This window comes from Gossypium raimondii, chromosome 13, assembly GCF_025698545.1.
Source record: "Gossypium raimondii isolate GPD5lz chromosome 13, ASM2569854v1, whole genome shotgun sequence".
Classification (NCBI taxonomy): Eukaryota; Viridiplantae; Streptophyta; class Magnoliopsida; order Malvales; family Malvaceae; genus Gossypium; species Gossypium raimondii.
In genome coordinates this window covers 55,931,188-55,948,924 of record NC_068577.1, presented here as the reverse complement: position 1 = coordinate 55,948,924, position 17,737 = coordinate 55,931,188, and the positions used below count along the sequence as shown (strand labels likewise).

General features: G+C 32.4%; 1 protein-coding gene and 1 non-coding gene across 3 annotated transcripts; one reads left to right on the top strand and one right to left on the bottom strand.

The window, feature by feature from the left end:
* The first annotated feature begins 100 nt into the window (after window positions 1–100).
* LOC105782830 (receptor like protein 21-like) lies at window positions 101–4,824 on the top strand. Its single transcript, XM_052627166.1, has 4 exons — window positions 101–125; window positions 215–271; window positions 656–802; window positions 2,474–4,824. Exons 1-4 carry the CDS (start codon window positions 101–103, stop codon window positions 4,723–4,725), a joined length of 2,481 nt encoding a protein of 826 aa, XP_052483126.1. The 3' UTR covers window positions 4,726–4,824.
* Window positions 4,825–11,695: 6,871 nt separating this feature from the next.
* LOC105782832 (uncharacterized) lies at window positions 11,696–14,448 on the bottom strand. 2 transcript variants are annotated; one of them, XR_008193044.1, is made up of 5 exons: window positions 14,105–14,448; window positions 13,932–14,022; window positions 12,088–12,160; window positions 11,845–11,941; window positions 11,696–11,728 (listed from the first exon to the last, which is right to left on the bottom strand). It is a non-coding gene; the product is annotated as an uncharacterized LOC105782832 (transcript). The 2 variants fall into 2 exon arrangements; XR_008193043.1 differs by having other exon boundaries at window positions 11,712–11,728; window positions 11,845–12,160; window positions 14,105–14,445.
* Window positions 14,449–17,737: the final 3,289 nt, after the last annotated feature.

The window sequence follows — 17,737 nt, the reverse complement described above, 5'->3', positions numbered from 1 at the left end:
AGAGCTTAATTTGAGGGGGAATGTCTTCAACAGTAGCATATTGTCATCCCTTGGTAGCCTTTCAAATCTCAAGTCTTTGTCTTTATCACATACATACGCGATGGAGGAATCAATAGATGTTAGAGGTAAAATGGGTTTGCTCCTTCCTGTTCCCTATTGAATGTATCATCATCCATATTTTCTTCTTAAATTTACCTAGGAATATTCTCCTCAGGATTACCTGCTTTGAAAAATTTGGAAAAACTATATTTGACGAGTGATATCGGAAAAGGTACGTATTGCTGGAACAAAATTACCTTTCAACAATTAATTTGGTCCTAATATTCCTAAAATAAAAGGGATTATTAATGGTATATACTTTGTTTCGTTTAATTTGTTTGCAATGCTTTCTAAAAAATCTTCTACCGTAGTTAATCTTCAACTTCAATCATTGGACATATTCCCATCATTGAGGACGCTTTTTTTGGAAAGCTTTAGCTTGAACGGAACAATAATTATCCAAAGTAAGTTATTATTTCTAGATTACACAAAAAATATCGTTCGCTCCTCCATTACAAATAAATAATATGTACCTCTATTAAAATATTTGCACAAAACATTTGAATTTGCGATTATGTATTTCATAACATACTCATATTCGTAAATTTTTTTATAGGGTGGCAAAATTTGACAAGTTTGGAAGAATTGACCTTAATGGATTTATCCATCACTTCCAACGCTGTTCAAAATATTGGAACCCTCGCTTCTCTTAAGGACTTGGTCATTGATAATTGTGTTGTCGATGATAGTCTTAACTTACATGGTACATTAATTACATCTTTTTCATTTTTCGTTTTTTTTTCTTTTTGGTTTAGCCAAAAACAAATTTATTGATAAAGAGGTAAAATATCCCCCAAAGTTGTACATGAAGTACTCACCACTCCCAAAACAACAAAAACCCTAACTTAAACACTTGAAACTGAAATAAAACCAACAATTCAAAGACCTTGCACTCATAACACCAACGTGATAAAGCATAATGACCTAAAAAACAGAGAGAAACCCAAAACCTAGAATACCATAACGCATCTGAGTAATGAAGGGGCGAAGCTAGATTTTTTTTTGGGGGGCAAAATTAAATTGTATACTTTTATGATAATAAAAATATAATTTCATCCTTTTAATAGCTTATATCTTTATAATTTTTAAAGGATTAAAATAAATTTTTATCATTTTGGGAGGCCAAAGTGCAAATTTACCATTACTAATTTAAAATTTTTTAAATTATAAAGGACTTAAATGAGAAATTTTCTATTTTAGGGAAGGGCAAGGCCCCTGCCAGCCCCCTGACTTCGCCATTGGAATAATGCGTTTTTAATACATTTGATTAAATAAATTTAAAAAAAAAGTTCAACCACCCGTTTAATCAATTTTTATCTTGGCTTGTGGGTCAACCAATTTGACGCATCTTACTAAACTGATACTTTAACCAATTCTCAATCCAATTCAAACAACCGTCCAGTTGAAGTTCAATGTTTCCTATTGACAAAACATTCATGTCAAAGTCATCCTTGTTACCGATGGCCTTGAGTTCAAGATGCCACAGGATGGTTATAGTTTTTTCGTCTATTCATTCAATTTATTTCTTTTTATTAGTAGATAGTTTTTCATTAATAATTTTTCAAACATTCAATAAAATTTAAATTTTTAGAAATACAAAAGAATTTAAAGTAGTAAAAAGAGCTAGTATATATATAGTATTAAAGAAAGAGCAAAAATAATTATTCTACTACAAGCACTTCGAAATATCAATATATTAGAGTAAGCTAATTAAAGATTAGCTATAAATTTAGGGATAAATCTTAAAATTATACATAAACTTTGATTTAATATTAATTATATACATATACTTTAATTTGATGTAATTTTATACGTGAAACTCATCGTGGTTCAAATATATACTTGAAACTTTAATTTTGATTTAATTATACACATTTAAAAAATAAATACATCAATTTATTTTAATATTGGATAAATATAATTATTTATGTATGAAACATATAAACATAAAATTTTATTATATCAATAATTCATTAATAATTTATAAGAATCGGATCAAATCAATTTTCATGTATAAAATTACGAAAAATAAAAATTCATGTATAAAATTACACATTAAACCATAATTCATGTATGGTTTTGAGATTTATCCCTAAATTTAATTTCGATTTTTATTTAAGAATAAGGTATTCGGAATACATTGTGAATATAAAATGAGTATTTAATAATAATAAAATTGAAAATCACCATCACCCAACAGCAATGTTTTGTTTCAATCTTTGACAGTGGAGTTTAGACAACTGTCTCAATTTATTTATCTGAGGACATGTTTAAATTTTAACACCAAAATAAATATTTAATGTGGAATTAATTTATCTATTTTTTAATAAAAATATAATATAGTGTTGAAAGTATTTCATATACTTGTTTGCAGGTTTTTGTGAATTGAGGCAGCTACAAACGCTGGCCATCATCAACAGTGAATGGAATGCTAGATTGCCTGAGTGCTTCTCTGAACTCATATCACTTAAGCATTTAGATATCTCTTTCAATGGTATTTTTGAAAATGTATTTATGTTTAAGAATCTAACGTCACTTGAGTTTTTAGATCTCTCTCACAATAAATTTTCTGGAGATATATCTGTGTTCAAGAATCTAACCTCACTCAAGTATTTAGATCTCTTTTCCAATAATTTTTTTGGAAATATATATGTGTTTAAGAATCTAAGGTCACTCGAGTTTTTAGATCTCTCGTCCAATAAGTTTTCTGGAGATATATCTCATTTTAGAAGTCTGACATCCCTTCTAGAGTTAAGGCTTTGGAACAACAGCATTGAGATCCCAAGTTCATTGGCTCCGTTGTTCAACCTTTCAAAACTCCAAAATATATATGCAGACAACAACATGATATATAATGCTGAAACTGAGATGCATTCTTTAGACACCCCAACATTCCAATTGAGATCTATCAGTTTATCTTGTTGCGGAGATGGTGGATCATTTCCTCAATCTCTCAATCATCAACATGACTTGGAACATGTTGATCTCTCTCACATCAATTTCAAGGGAGATCAGTTCCCAAACTGGTTGTTGGAAAACAACAAGAAATTAGAGAGACTAAATCTCGTCAATAGCTCTCTATCGGGACATTTTCTGCTACCATCGACTTCTCGTAGGGGTTTATCACGGTTGGATGTTTCCAGTAATACCCTAGATGGCAACATCCCAAATGAAATTGGAGCGAAACTACCGTCATTGGAGCTTCTCAACATGTCGAATAATTTTTTTACCGGTGGTATTCCGATTTCGATTGGTGATATGATTTCCCTTCAACAATTGGACTTGTCCAACAATAAATTGAGTGGTGGAATACCGAGGCACTTGCCCATGGGGTTGTTTACATTCGATGTTAGCAATAACCAACTCTTTGGTGATATACCAAGCTCCATGGAGAATCTGTCACTTATGTTAACATTGGATTTAAGCAATAACACACTTTTCGGTGGGATACCAAGGTGGATCGGAAAGATGTCAAATTTGCAGGAACTTGTGATGGCAAATAATCATTTTGAAGGTCCAATCCCCATGGAACTTTGCAATCTCAACTCTAGTCTTAAATTTTTGGACCTTTCTGCTAACAACATATCGGGAAGTTTGCCATCTTGCTTCATCTTTTCAAGTCTCACTCATGTTTATTTATCAAGAAACAAGTTAAAAGGGCCGATCACCAGTTTTTTAAACAGCAATTATTTGGTGACATTGGATCTTAGCAACAACCACTTAACTGGAAATATTCCAAATTGGATTGGCACCCTTTCTGCGTTGGTTTATCTTCTCCTAGATAACAACCACTTTGAAGGTGGGATTCCGGTTCAATTATGCAAGTTAAATCGGTTAAGGTTGATTGATGTTTCTAACAACAATCTTTCTGGTACAATTCCTCCTTGCTTGATGAATACAATATCGAATGATAGCTCCCATGCTTATTATTCCGACGATGATTACAGCGGTTACATCGGATCTTTCTCTGCTGATGTGCCGATAGAGTTCACCATGAAAAGCATATCCTACTTTTATAAGGGAAGAGTTCTCACTTACCTGTCCGGAATTGATCTCTCTTGCAACAAGTTGACTGGTGAGATTCCCCTCCAATTCCAGAACTTTCGATACATCATCGTTTTGAATTTTTCTCACAACAGTTTGATAGGACCAATCCCTCCAGCAATTTCTGACTTATCCCGAATTGAGAGTCTGGATCTTTCTCACAACCACTTGAGCGGGAATATTCCTTCCCAACTTCTGGGGTTACATTTTTTGTCCGTTTTCAGTGTGGCATACAATAATTTATCTGGAACTACACCTCAAAGGACCGGACAATTTGCAACATTTGAAGAAAGCAGTTACGTGGGGAATCCTTTCCTTTGTGGTGAACCATTGCCAAAGAATTGCTCAACAGATGGATCATCTTTATCGATGCCGAGGAATGCAACTGACGAGGGTTTCATTGACATGAAAGTCTTTTATGCAAGTTTTGTTGGGTCGTACATTGTCATGCCATTGTGTATTGCCATTGTGTTGTACATTAATCCTTACTGGAGACAAGCATGGTTCTATCATGTAGAAGCAGCCACCATGTCCTGCTACTATTTTGTGCTCGACCATATTCTGCCTAAACGATTCCGTTAAGGAACCATTAGCCAAGCCATGCTCAGTCCTCCACCTTTTCTTTGTCAATGGCGTACTTGATTTAGTGCTTTGTCATGCTCTCAATAAAAGCTTTTTATGTATCTTTCTTATTTGGCTAGTTTCAATAAAGTGGCTCACACTTTTAACTGTTCCAATGCACTGCCATCTTTGCTTGGATTGTCTCACTTATAAAAGATACTATTATCTTTGACATGGTAAAGACGAGTTCATCCGAAGTCTAATCTTTTTGAAAGATGCAGTTCTTGAATTGTTATCTTTGTTAATAAAGAATGTTACTCTAAACTCTAAGCTAACATCAAAATTTATTAAATTTATCAAAATTTCTAACACTTTCGTGACAAATTTAAGTATTGGTATAATAAACTTGAAAAATTTTAGTAATTTTGAAAATTTTAGTGCCAATAAAATCTCCCAATTTTATTACTCTTAGATGTATAAAATTATACGTCGTCATTCAATATAAATTCCTCAAATATTTAAAACAAGTTATATATAACAATTCCAATAACATCGGTTCAAATATATAAGACAATTTATATACAACAATTCTAATAATATCAGTTCAAATATATAAGACAATTTATATATAAGGTTCGAAAATCTAAATATTTAAGAACTCAAGTCTTAGCCAACTTAATCTATATTTTAAAGCAAGATGGTAAAGAATAAACAAAAACTTAATCATTGAAAGTCCATTGATTTAAAGACTTTAAAGCGTGAAATTAACGTAGCAATGGTTGAAATCTGAGTTCAGCTACCTGCATCCAAATGCTCTGGTTTTATTATCCAAATAATTAATTATCAATACTAAGAGGGGAAAAGATAATTAATCCAACAGTGGGCCTATCCAATGAATTTCCAGGAAACATACTCATGTAGATTTACGATTATATAATCCCCAAAGGTGTAGTGCTGCTGCATGCCAATATTTGAGCGTGAGTGGGCATTGATTTAAGAGAGATGGAGTACTGGAAATTGGTGTGGGTGTTTGTGCTTGCTTCCTTATTTGGAGGGTATCAAAGTGAAGGGTGCTGGGAGAATGAGAAAGCTGCTCTCTTCCAACTCAAACCTTTCTTTGCTCATATTAACGATGTAGATACTTCTTGGGTGGAGGGAAATTGTTGCCGATGGAATCGGGTTGAGTGCAGCACTTCCGCTGGACGAGTCACCCCACTCGTCCTTGATAATCCAGTTGGATCTAGTTATGATCAACGCTACAAAGATTGGTATCTCAATGTCTCTTTGTTTCTTCCCTTTGGAATTGAAGAGTCTTCATTTAAGAGGCAATTACATCGCTGGTTTCATTCACCGTCAAGGTTCATTCATTTTCATCTTACTATCTACAATCTTTATTAATTAACCACAAACTTCTATTTATAAAAAAAATAGGGTAAACTATACAAATAATCACTTTTATTTGTCTCAGATTACATTTTAGTCACTTATGTTTGAAATGTTACTTTTTAGTCACTTACGTTATCGTTTTCTTACAAAGTGGTCACTCTACCGCTAAACTCTGTTACCTCCCTAACGACAGTCCTACGTGGCAATCCAAATGGGTTTTAAATATCAACTTGGATGTCTAGTTACTAGGATGAAAATAGGTTTTTAATTAAATAAATTTAATTTGGACTGCCACGTAGGATCACTGTTAGGGAGATAACGGAGCTTAACAGTAGAGTAATTACTTCGAAACAAAACGCTAATGTAAGTGACTAAAATACAATCTGAAGAAAACAAAAGTGACTATTTTTGTAGTTTATCCAAAAAATATTTTTATAGGTTTCGAAAGACTCATCTAAACTACACAAACTAAAGACTCTCCACTTGATCAATAATAAATTAAATGATAGCATGTTGATATACTTAAAGTGAACTTTCATCGTATCACATCTTGCTTATATTGAGAAAGCTTATTCCTTAATAGCTAGATGATATATATTATCGTGTTTTAACAGAACTCAATAATTTGAAGAACTTGAAGGAGTTGTATCTAGGCGAAAATGAAATCGAGATCTTTAACATATTCAACATTCGAGTAGTAAAATGAAAATACTGTGTTTATGCATTTCTCATTTACACTTTTACAGAGAGGACAATTGAAGTTGGCGAAACTTGAGGTGCTGGATTTAAGTTATAATTATTTGAACAACAGCATATTTTCATCTCTCGCTGCCCTCCCACATTTGAAATCGGCAGAATGACCGACTCTGTTCCATCTCAAGTCTTTGTCTTTAACACATGTATATGATGGAGAAGAGATGGAGGGATCAATAGATGTTAGAGGTAAAATCGGTTTGCTCCCTTTTTATCTCTTAAGTTATTGAATGCAATCATCTTCAATATGCTTTAAATGGTAGAACATTATTTTTTTTTTATTTTTTCTATTTATCTATGAATATTCTCCACAGGATTACCTGCTTTGAAAATTTATATTTGACGAGTTATTTTGAAAATGGTATGTATTGCTAGAACAAAATTTAATCTGTTAATTTGAAAATGATATATACTTTGTTTGATTTAATTTGTTTGCAATACTTCTTCTTTCCAGCAAAGTAATTATATCATTGAAGACTCTTTTTTATACGGAACAATAATTATCCAAAATAAATTATTTTCTAGATTACATAAAATAAATAATATATATTTCTATTAGAATGGTGTACAATTTACCTACAACATTTGAATTTGCGGTTATGTCTTTTATAATATACTCATATTCGTAAAATTTTTTATAGGGTGGGAAAGTTTGACAAATTTGGAAGAATTGACCTTAACGTATTTATCTTTCACTTCTAACACTGTTCAAGAGTAGAGGCTAAGTTCACTTAAAGTGTAAATATCGAGAACTAAATTTGGTATTATGTTTTATATATAGAACACCAAAATAAGCAACTAACATCACAATTATAACAGAGGGACTATTTTGCTCATTCATTTAATATAAGGAGATTAATTTACCCTTTTTTTCAGTAGAAGTACTCAGATGCAATCTAAAGTATAATACAAGGACTAATATGATACTTTTACCCTTTATAATGTTAAAATAGTGGTCAACTATTTCATACGCTAATATGTTTTCATCAATAATCTGATTTATGCTATTTCATTTAGGAATAGCTATGCTTATCATTTTTTACAAAGTAAACTCAGCTTAATGCATAACTTTGTAAATTATAAGCTAAAACCTAAATTTAACAATACTAATGCTAAATTTTAATTTTTATCTACACGGGCCGTATTATCTTATGCTTCCATTTTGTCATTCGCATCTCTTATGTCATGTCCTGAACAAGAATATTAGAAAAGCTAGTAAGGCCGAAGAAGCTAAAGTAATATGTTTAGATAATAATTGTTAAGAAATAATCCAAGATCTTACAAGTTCAATGTTCACAAAGTTGCATCCGGATCAAGTCTGCATTGATTATCGAAAAATTCATGTAACATTAAGGATTGAAAATTGATAGATCTAATTCGAATAAAATTTGTTAAGATCATTTGTACAAGTTAAAGCATTCAAGATATATCTAAATCTCAAAATTACAATTCGTTGAAATTATAGATTAGTTCAATCGGAATTTAATTGAGTTGAATTGAGTATAATGAATAGAAAAATACAAGTAAAGATCGATTAAGTAGAATTCTCGTAATATAATGTAAATTGATGATACTCAGTTACGATTAATCGGAGTCATTTAATTATTCGATTCGAACTATAAGTGATCGAAAAAGAATTGCATCTGAAAAGAATTGAGTTATCGTAGATAGAGCGAGAAAAGTGATTCAAGACTTCTCAATTGTGAAAGGGTGATTGACCAACGGTATGCATACGTAAGTCATTCGTATGCGTATGCGATTTATGTGATCTAAAGACTGTTTGAAAGCATAGGGTGAAGAATGGCAGGACAATTCTAGTGAGGTAGTTTCGACACTATTCTGTAATGGTACTAAAGCTTCGAAAGGATAATCTGCAGTAAATGACTCCGGTTTAAGATCTACAGCCATTATCTTGTTAAGATTACATGATCCGATTCGTGGAAATTGACGGGCCTTATATAGAAAATAGTAATGTTACATTTACTTGAAGATATTTCATTGTTGGTTAATTAACTATGGTTTATGTGAAATTGTAATGTTGATTAAATGATTAGTCTGCGATTCTTTGTGATTATTGATCATTGGTAATGACGGTAAATACTATAATTGTAACTATATGTAATGTGAGTTGATTAAATTGGATCTATTGCTATAAGTATTAAGATAACTAGATCGTATGTCGAAGTAACGGGTATGAGTTAGATTTTATTATCGAAGATATCAGTTATCGATGAGTGTTGATAGATGGAAGACATTGTAATGTACATATTTGTATGCTAGATAAAGCAGCTATTCCGATTCAGATATTGTCGAGTAGGATTTAGAGTTGAGAATGCGGTTTTGTCGAAGAGAGGGTTCATGAGATCATGGTACTCCAAGTCATAGAAGTCCAGTAGCTCGACACAATGTAGACTAAGCATAGATAGTAGATGCTTGTTAAGATGTGTATTACCGGGCTTTTTTCAGTTGAAAGTGATGTCCGAATCATATTGAAAAGGATGTCAAAAGTTGTAGTTATACCATTTGGTTTGACCATTGGAATTGATTAGCACTGTCGGATTTGGGTATGTGAAGAGTTTTAGATTTTTTATCTGGTAGTGAGATGATACATTGAGACTATTTAATATTTGGATAATTTGTAAAGTTGACTATGCTTTGAGAATGTATGAATCTTGTAAAGGTATCGAATATTGGTAATTATGTAGTTATCTGAGATTCCTAGAGGTGGAATTATTAATGGGAATTACGATAGATTTTTGGGTTCAAAGATGTGTATTATTGAAGATGTGATAGATCTGAATGGTTCTGAGACAGTGATGTCGATAGATGTTAATGAGTACTATGTGTCAATTGATACGGTAAGATTTGTATGAATGTTTAAGTGATTAATTTACTTCAGTAAATTTAGTTGTATGCATCATTAAAGTTAATGAGACGTGCAGATAGTTGGCGTTAAGCATTTTATAAAATGTATTACAGACCGGTAAGAAATAGGATGCATATGTTATGATTGGCCTAATAAGTTTAAAATTAATGAATTGATTTGACATTGAGGTGTGTTGAATTATTCGATTAGTTAGATGCATGTGATCTGTAAAGATTGAGCGTATGGAAGCATTTTACTGTGAACAGTGATGTATTATGTCCTTTATAGGTATGTTGAGTTAAATCAAATTTATATGTGAATGAATGTTGGGTCTTGGATAGTTAAGTGAATTGATTGTTGAGATTTGTCTATTATGCGGAAAATGAATGAACCTGAATTGAGTTACTTGACTAATAATGGAAACGAAGCTGGTAATTTGAGTAAGTATGTGATAAGAATGTTTTATTGAAAGATTGTCCAAGATCGTAGAGATTTACATTTCAGAGTATGTATATCACGAAAATCGAATAAGTAATGAGTTTAATTCGAGTATGGTCAATGATATCAGAGAGTCTGAGTACTATGATGTCCGTACCAGTTTACCAAATTACGAGAAGATGTTAGCCTAGAAGACAATGTCATTGGAAAATTCTAAATTTATCATATTTACCGAAATTTCTATTACTTTTACGAGAAATTTAAGTATCGGTATAAGTGAGAAATTCTAATAATTCTAAAAATTTTAGTACAGATGTATAAAATTATAGGTTATCATTTAATATAAATTCCAACAACATCAGTTCAAATATTTGAGACAATTTATATATAGCAATTCCAATAACATCAGTTCAAATATATAAGACAATTTATATATTACAATTTTGTATGATGAAAATCTAAATATTTAAGAACTCAAGTCTTAGCCAAACTTAGGGCCAGTTCTTCATTGCTTTTGAGAAGTACTTTTGAGAAGTGCTTTTGAGAAGTACTTTTGAGTGTTTGACATTGCTGTCAAAAAATGTTTGTGAAGAATAAAATGTTCATTTTAAACATGAGATTATAAAGTAACAAATATGTATTTAAATAATGTTCAAATTAGTTAATATTATGATATTTTAGCAAAAATATAAAAAAAATTATTATAACTTATTGTTAATATTTTAATATATAATATTAATTTTAAATATTTCTAAGTAATTAATATTAATTATTTATAAAATTTAATTAGAATATATAAACTATATTTAAATATTTAAATATAAAATTAAATATTTGTAATTTGATATTGACACGATTGTATTATTATAAAATTATTTTTATTTTTAATTAATTAAACACCTATCAATTTCGTTCCTACTGTCATTGTATTGTAATGTTATAATGTTTTTGTTCTAATATATGACAATGCACATTGTTTGTCATATTTTTGTTCCGATTTAATGCACACTACTATTTTAGCGTAATGTTTGCCAATAATTGTTTCAAAGTGGTATGAACTTTGGACCAAAAGAAAAAAAAAAGTTATATAAACAACAATTCATTAGAAAGCCGACAAAATTAATTGAAGTTGGTTCGATTTGGTTAATAATTTTAACAGAAAAAAAAGCTCAATTCAACTAACGGTTTAGTTAATTATAGTTCAATTAACAATGGATCGAACTAACTATTTCATCACCCCTTAGATTAAATGTTTGAGAATATAAAACAAAATACTTAGAATTATAAAAGCAAACATAGTTTCAATTGAACAGTTTAGCGTGTATTGCATTTCATTTAAAGGTTCAGCTAAAATCTTTAAATAGAATCAGACCTATAGTAATAAAACTAGTACATACCATGATGTAAAAAAGTACAAGAGAAACAGAAGAGCAAATTTCAGTCCACTCAGATGTTGAACATATTTTGAATAGATCAACAAAATCACTATCCATTGTAACATACTTGAGAACTCTATAGGAGTTAATACACATAAAGCATGAAAATGTCAAGCACGCATAAAACCGGAGAGCCTTCCACAACCTTGACAAAAAAGAAACAGAACATAAGCTACTAAAAACATTAACCAATGATAAAATCAAATTCATTAACAAAGAAAATGAAATAGAACAATGTACAAAGAGTCAAGAATCAATCACCTGAATAGTCCTAGAAAATTGCTAGTCAAAGACCAATCCACTAGCATTAATACTAGAAAATTGCTAGTTAAACAGGAAGCAACTTTAAGATGGGAACCTTTCATGAAATAAACATTGGGTTAAGAATCTGAGCAAGCATTAATACTTTGGGTTAAGAATCGTCAACAGCAAGCAACAGCTATATCCATTTTTTAAAACAAGGAACTCAAACATAAATATGGTCTGAGTTACACATGATATCACCTTTCAAAGTTCAAGCCATGCTTTCCAATCTCTTTGTCCCACTTAAGCACTTGGAAAACAATATCCCCTTCTCCTACATTTGGCAACTTACTTGACCGCTTCTTCAATACAAAGGAAAAAGTTGCATCCAAAAGGAAATATGTATATAGAGCAAAATACTCCAGTAAAAGTTGCATCCAAAAGACATGCCAAGTTCATTGTCAAAATATAGCAGAATCCAGTAGTAATCTAAATTCAACAGACATGCCAAGTTCATTGTCAAAATATAGCAGAATCCAGTAGCAAAACTTAAGATGCAAAGATCAATCTTTAATCAAGTTTTGAAATCACCGAGCACATGGATGAAATCACCAGGAATGAGATCTATACACAGTAGAAGAAATTAAGAGAGATCCTTACAAGAGGATTATAGTCTAGGAGAAATTGAAACCATTAACGATTTAATCTAATCTTTAGAGTCGAGCAGGAAGTTATCTTGCAGTTATAGCATCAAGTTTTGTTTTCTATTCATTGTTGTCTCGTTTGCAACCCTACACAAATGTTACTCATCATTCTATCAAATCAATTAAACATAAACAGGTTATCGGTCTCAACGACAACATACCACAAACATGAGTAATCATGCATGTCAGGAGAGCATAAGATGCAATGTTAAATGGCACACCTAAGCCCATATCGCCAGAGCACGATACATTTGGCAAGATAACTCCTCATTGGCAACATAGAACTGCAACATTCATATTGAAAAGTATTAATTTTTTTAAGTACAAAAGAAAGAGAGACATAAGTTCACTATTTAATACCAACTTGAGCAAACATGTGGCAAGGTGGAAGTGCCATAAGTTTGAGATCGATGGATTCCAAGCGGAGAGTATAATCCTTCTATCATTCGGATTGTTCTTAATTTTGTCGATAACATCTAACAACCGATCAAATCCTTGTCCAAAGGTAGTCGGATGCATGTCAAGATACCGGAAAGTATCGATATGAGGCATCTTAAATAAAACATCAAGTAGAAATACGGAACCGATCACCAGCGGTGTGTAGTAAAAGTAGAAAAGGAAAAAACCAACCTAGCACCAAAATGCCTCCATTGGAACCCATATACGGGTCCCAAGTCACCCTCCTCCCTACTAGTCAACCCAATGTTTGAAATTGCAACTCAAACACAAGTTATAATAACAACACGAAACAATAATTAGTTCAACAAGAAATCGACAACAAAAGAGTCTAATACCTATCAAGAAAGTCCTCGGATGCATTACCATCCCATATGTGAATGTCCTTTTCTTGAAGGACACATCGATGATGCAAATATTTTAGAACGAATCATAACCCTCACTCTCATATATCAAAACAAAATCGCAATTGCTAATTCAACCGTCCCATAAATCACAGTTCATTTGGAAGACAAAAGAAGTCAAGCCGACAACTCCATCTCATCGGGGCATAAAAATATCTAGCAATGCAAAGGAGTATCTTGCTCAATAAATTATCACCTTGGCATTAGTTGAACCACTAATGAACCAAAGCAACTCTTCGACAACACCTCGCCAAAATACTTTCTGGGACAAAGCAACACAAATGCAAATCATTCTCTCATACTTAAAATTAATATACGTAAGAAATAACTACATCACAAGGATAATATACATGCCTTAGTTGTCAAAAGCGGAAACGTTTTTCAAATTGAAACGCATCTATGGACAAAAAATATATATTCAAATCAAGCAGTGAAACCAATAAAGATCGATGGAAACCTAACGGTTCAAACAAAAAACAGCAGGAACTTAACTAGGAGCTAGACATTACCTGGCAACCAAACCGAAGCATTGACAACTTACCCGGAAAGTAACCATTGTTGTCTCTTACTCTTTTCGCTCGATGTAGGAGATGAAGGAAGCGTTGACAACCTAAGGTTATCTCCTATTCAATCTTCAATCAATTACGAAAATCAATCCCAGACAAACAAAAATATACAGAAGAAGAGAAGAAGAGAAGAAAAAAATAAACTCACCGGCAGAGGGCAGAGGAATAGAGAACCAGCAAAGGGCAGAACAAAGAACTAGCAGAGGGCAGCGATGAGGGCAAAGAACCAGCAGAGAGTAGAGAGCAAAGAAGGGCGTTCGTGTGTGGCTAAAAAAATAAATGAACCAGCCAAAAGCACTTTTTGGCTGAAAAACTAAAAATTTTCACTTCTCTATCTGCCCAAAATCACTTCTCAGCTTCTGAAAATTTGCTACCAAATGAAGGCCGTTCTTCATTGCTTTTCAAAGAAAAGTACTTTTTCAAGGAAAAGTCCGCCTCTTAGCGTGGAACATGAAAATGGTGTAGAATAAACAAAAACTTATTCAACAGTGGGCCTATTCAATGAATTTCCAGGAAACATACTCATTTAGATTTACTGTTATATAAACCCCAAGGTGTGGTGCTGCTGCATGCCAATATCTGAGACTGAGTGGGCATTGATTTAATTAAGAGAGATGGAGTACTGGAAATTGGTGTGGGCGTTTGTGCTTGCTTTCTTATTTGGAGGGTATCAAACTGAAGCGTGCTGGGAGATTGAGAAAGCTGCTCTCTTCCAACTCAAACCTTTCTTTCCATATTTTGACGATGTAGGTAATTCTTGGGTGGAGGGAAATTTTTGCCCGATGGAATTGGGTTGAGTGCATCACTTCCACTGGACGAGTCACCCGACTCTTCCTTGAGAATAGTTACGATAGAGACCAAAAGAACATCCTATCACATCTTGCTGAGTTTACATCTCTAAAAACTTTGTTTCTGGAGAATTGTGGATTACAAGGAAGCTTTGATATATTAGGTAAGTTTGTTCGTAAAATTTCATGCTTATCTTGAGAAAGCTTATTCTTTAATAAGTAGATAACATATATTATTGTGTTTTAACAGACTTCAACAATCAAAACAACTTAAAGGAGTTATATCTAAGCAGCAATCAAATCGAGAGCCTCGGATCTTTATTCCAAAACGTAAGTCAACATAATTATCTTCAACATATACAAAATTTGAGTAGTTAAATAAAAATACTGTTTATGCAATTATCAATTACACTTTTACAGAAAGAACAATTGAGGTTGGCGAAACTTGAGGTGTTGGATTTAAGTTATAATTATTTCAATAACAGCATATTTTCATCTCTTGCTGTGCTCCCATCTCTGAAATCTTTGAACATTGAAAGCAATCATTCGATAGAATGGAGCTATATTCAAGGTAAGTATGCTTTAAAATACATACATTTATTAGTTTCTCATTATAAGTTTTAACTGTTTGTAATTTTCTCTACAGATCTAAATATTTTGAGTAACTTAATATCAAGATCATGGTTGATATATTTCTGACTTGTTTCATTAATAAAGTGAGGAGCAGTATTTAATACAGCACAAGAAGTAACAGTCAGCTGGTTAACCATAACTAATCAACTGATTTATTAACTGTTAACTATAACTAACCTTTTCTAACTAACTTCTTTTTATCTAATCGTTATTCCTAACATTCCCCGTGCTACTCGACTTCCTCTCTGTATCTTTACCATCACAAGTGATAACCCTGAGCTGATTCCTAAACTTGTGAAACAGTCCTGTAGATAATATGGTTTTGTCAGCACATCTGTAACCTGGTCATGACTTGGAACATGCCCAACTTGGGATAATCCTTGAGCAACTTTCTCTTGCACGAAGAACAAATCTAGTTCAACGTGTTTGAACTTTGAATGCATTACCGGATTTCCTGCGACTGCCATAGCAACTGAGCTATCACACCATACCAACGCTTTGCCCTTAGTAATGGCTCCTAACTCAGACGACAAGGACTGAATCCAAACCAACTCAGTAGTGACATGAGCAAGGTTTCGATACTCTACCTCAGCTGTAGAACGCGACACTACTTGCTGCTTTTTAGAACTCCAGGAGATGGGATTTCCTCCAAGAAATGCACAGTAACTGGACATTGATCGACGATCATCACTATCGGACCCCCAACTAGCATATGAGAAACCTTCAAGTAGAAATTTTGAACTTCTTGTGAATTTTATGCCATAATCCAAGGTCTCTTTCAAATAGCGCGAAATTTGTTTGATAGCTTTAAAATGCAGGTCTAATGGTTTGTGCATGAATTGGCAAACCTTATTAACTGAAAATTCTATATTTAGCGTGGTAATCATGACATACTATAAGGCACCAACTATGCTTCTGTACAACTTCGCATCTTCGACAAGAGTACCTTCATTAGCTGACAAATGACAGGTTGTTGTCATGGGCGTGGGTGGGTCATTTGACTTATCCATGGATGCCCTTGCAAGAAGTTCAAGCACATACTTCCTTTGACTAAGAAAAACCCCATCTGGTGTATAGCTGAGCTCAATACCTAAGAAGTAACTCAACCTTTCTAGGTCTTTAAGAGAGAATTGAGCATCAAGCTCTTTAACAAACTAGTCTATCGCTTGTGAATCTGTCCCAGTCACAATTATGTAATCAACATATACAAGGACATAGAATAGTTGAGATCCTGACCGATGAACAAATAATGAATTATCAGCTTTTGAAACAACAAATTGCACATTTACAAGAAAATCCCTGAATTTGTGAAACCAGGCTCGTGGTGCCTGCTTAAGGCCATAAAGCGCTTTTCTCAGTCTGCAGACCAACTGTTGACCACTACCTCCTTGTTGTTCAAACCCTGGTGGTTGTGTAATGACTCAAATTCAAGGTTATCAAAATAGTGGTTTCGTAACCACAAATATGATTTAAAGAGAAATTTATTTTAATATTTTTTGCATGAATATTGATTTGATAGGAAAATCGTATGAAAATATCGATAGAAAAATTTTACCGATTTAGTGGTTAATTAGAAAAAGAAATTATTGAAGAAATTGGGTAAAAACAAGGTATTGAGACCTCGATCTCGTAAAATCGAGTCAAAAACATTTTTATAAATATTTATGAAGTGTTAGTAATATGGTATTAAAATTTCGTTAGAAAATTTTAATGTTTGGGTAGTCAATTAAGTGAAAAGAACTAAATTGAAAAAGACATAAAAGTTTCTAGAAGGATTAAATAGCTCAATTGTTAAATGAGGAGGGACATAAATTGCAAATAAGCCCAAAAGGAGATATTTTGGGCGTAATAAGCTGAGAAAAATCAGGAGAATTGGAGAATTAAGGATAAAATTGAAATATTGCCAAATTTACTTTAAAAGTTAGGACTAAAGTGGAATTATCTAGATTTCTCTTTATTTTTCTGCATTCTCATCAGACAAAAATGTCCTAAGGGTTTATTCAAGCTGGTTTTTCATAATTTTTGCACCAAGTGAGTTAATCCTTGCCTTTTTCTTGTAATTTTTGTGTTTCTAAGACTTTTACAACTAGGTTCTATTACTAAATTCATTAGTTTTTGACTTTATGAATGAAATTGAAAGTTGCTATGAATATGTGCTGGAAGTTTATGATGAAATACCATGAAATTGAAGCTTTAATTTGTTTATGAGATGATTTTATTAGGTAATTTCAATACAAATTGATTTGTAGGACTTAATTGTGAAAAAGTTTTGAATTAAAGTCTAGTGCTAAAATTCTGATTTCCAAAGGTTATAAAGTAGTTTAAAGTGATAGAATAAAGTGTTGATTGAGAAAAATCAG

Excerpts from the sequence above, each read along its gene's own strand:
- LOC105782830 (XM_052627166.1), top strand. The coding sequence starts at position 101 with ATGGAGGAATCAATAGATGTTAGAG. Across the intron at positions 126-214 it reads GGAATCAATAGATGTTAGAG|GATTACCTGCTTTGAAAAAT; the intron begins GTAAAATGGGTT and ends TATTCTCCTCAG. Across the intron at positions 272-655 it reads GACGAGTGATATCGGAAAAG|GGTGGCAAAATTTGACAAGT; the intron begins GTACGTATTGCT and ends ATTTTTTTATAG.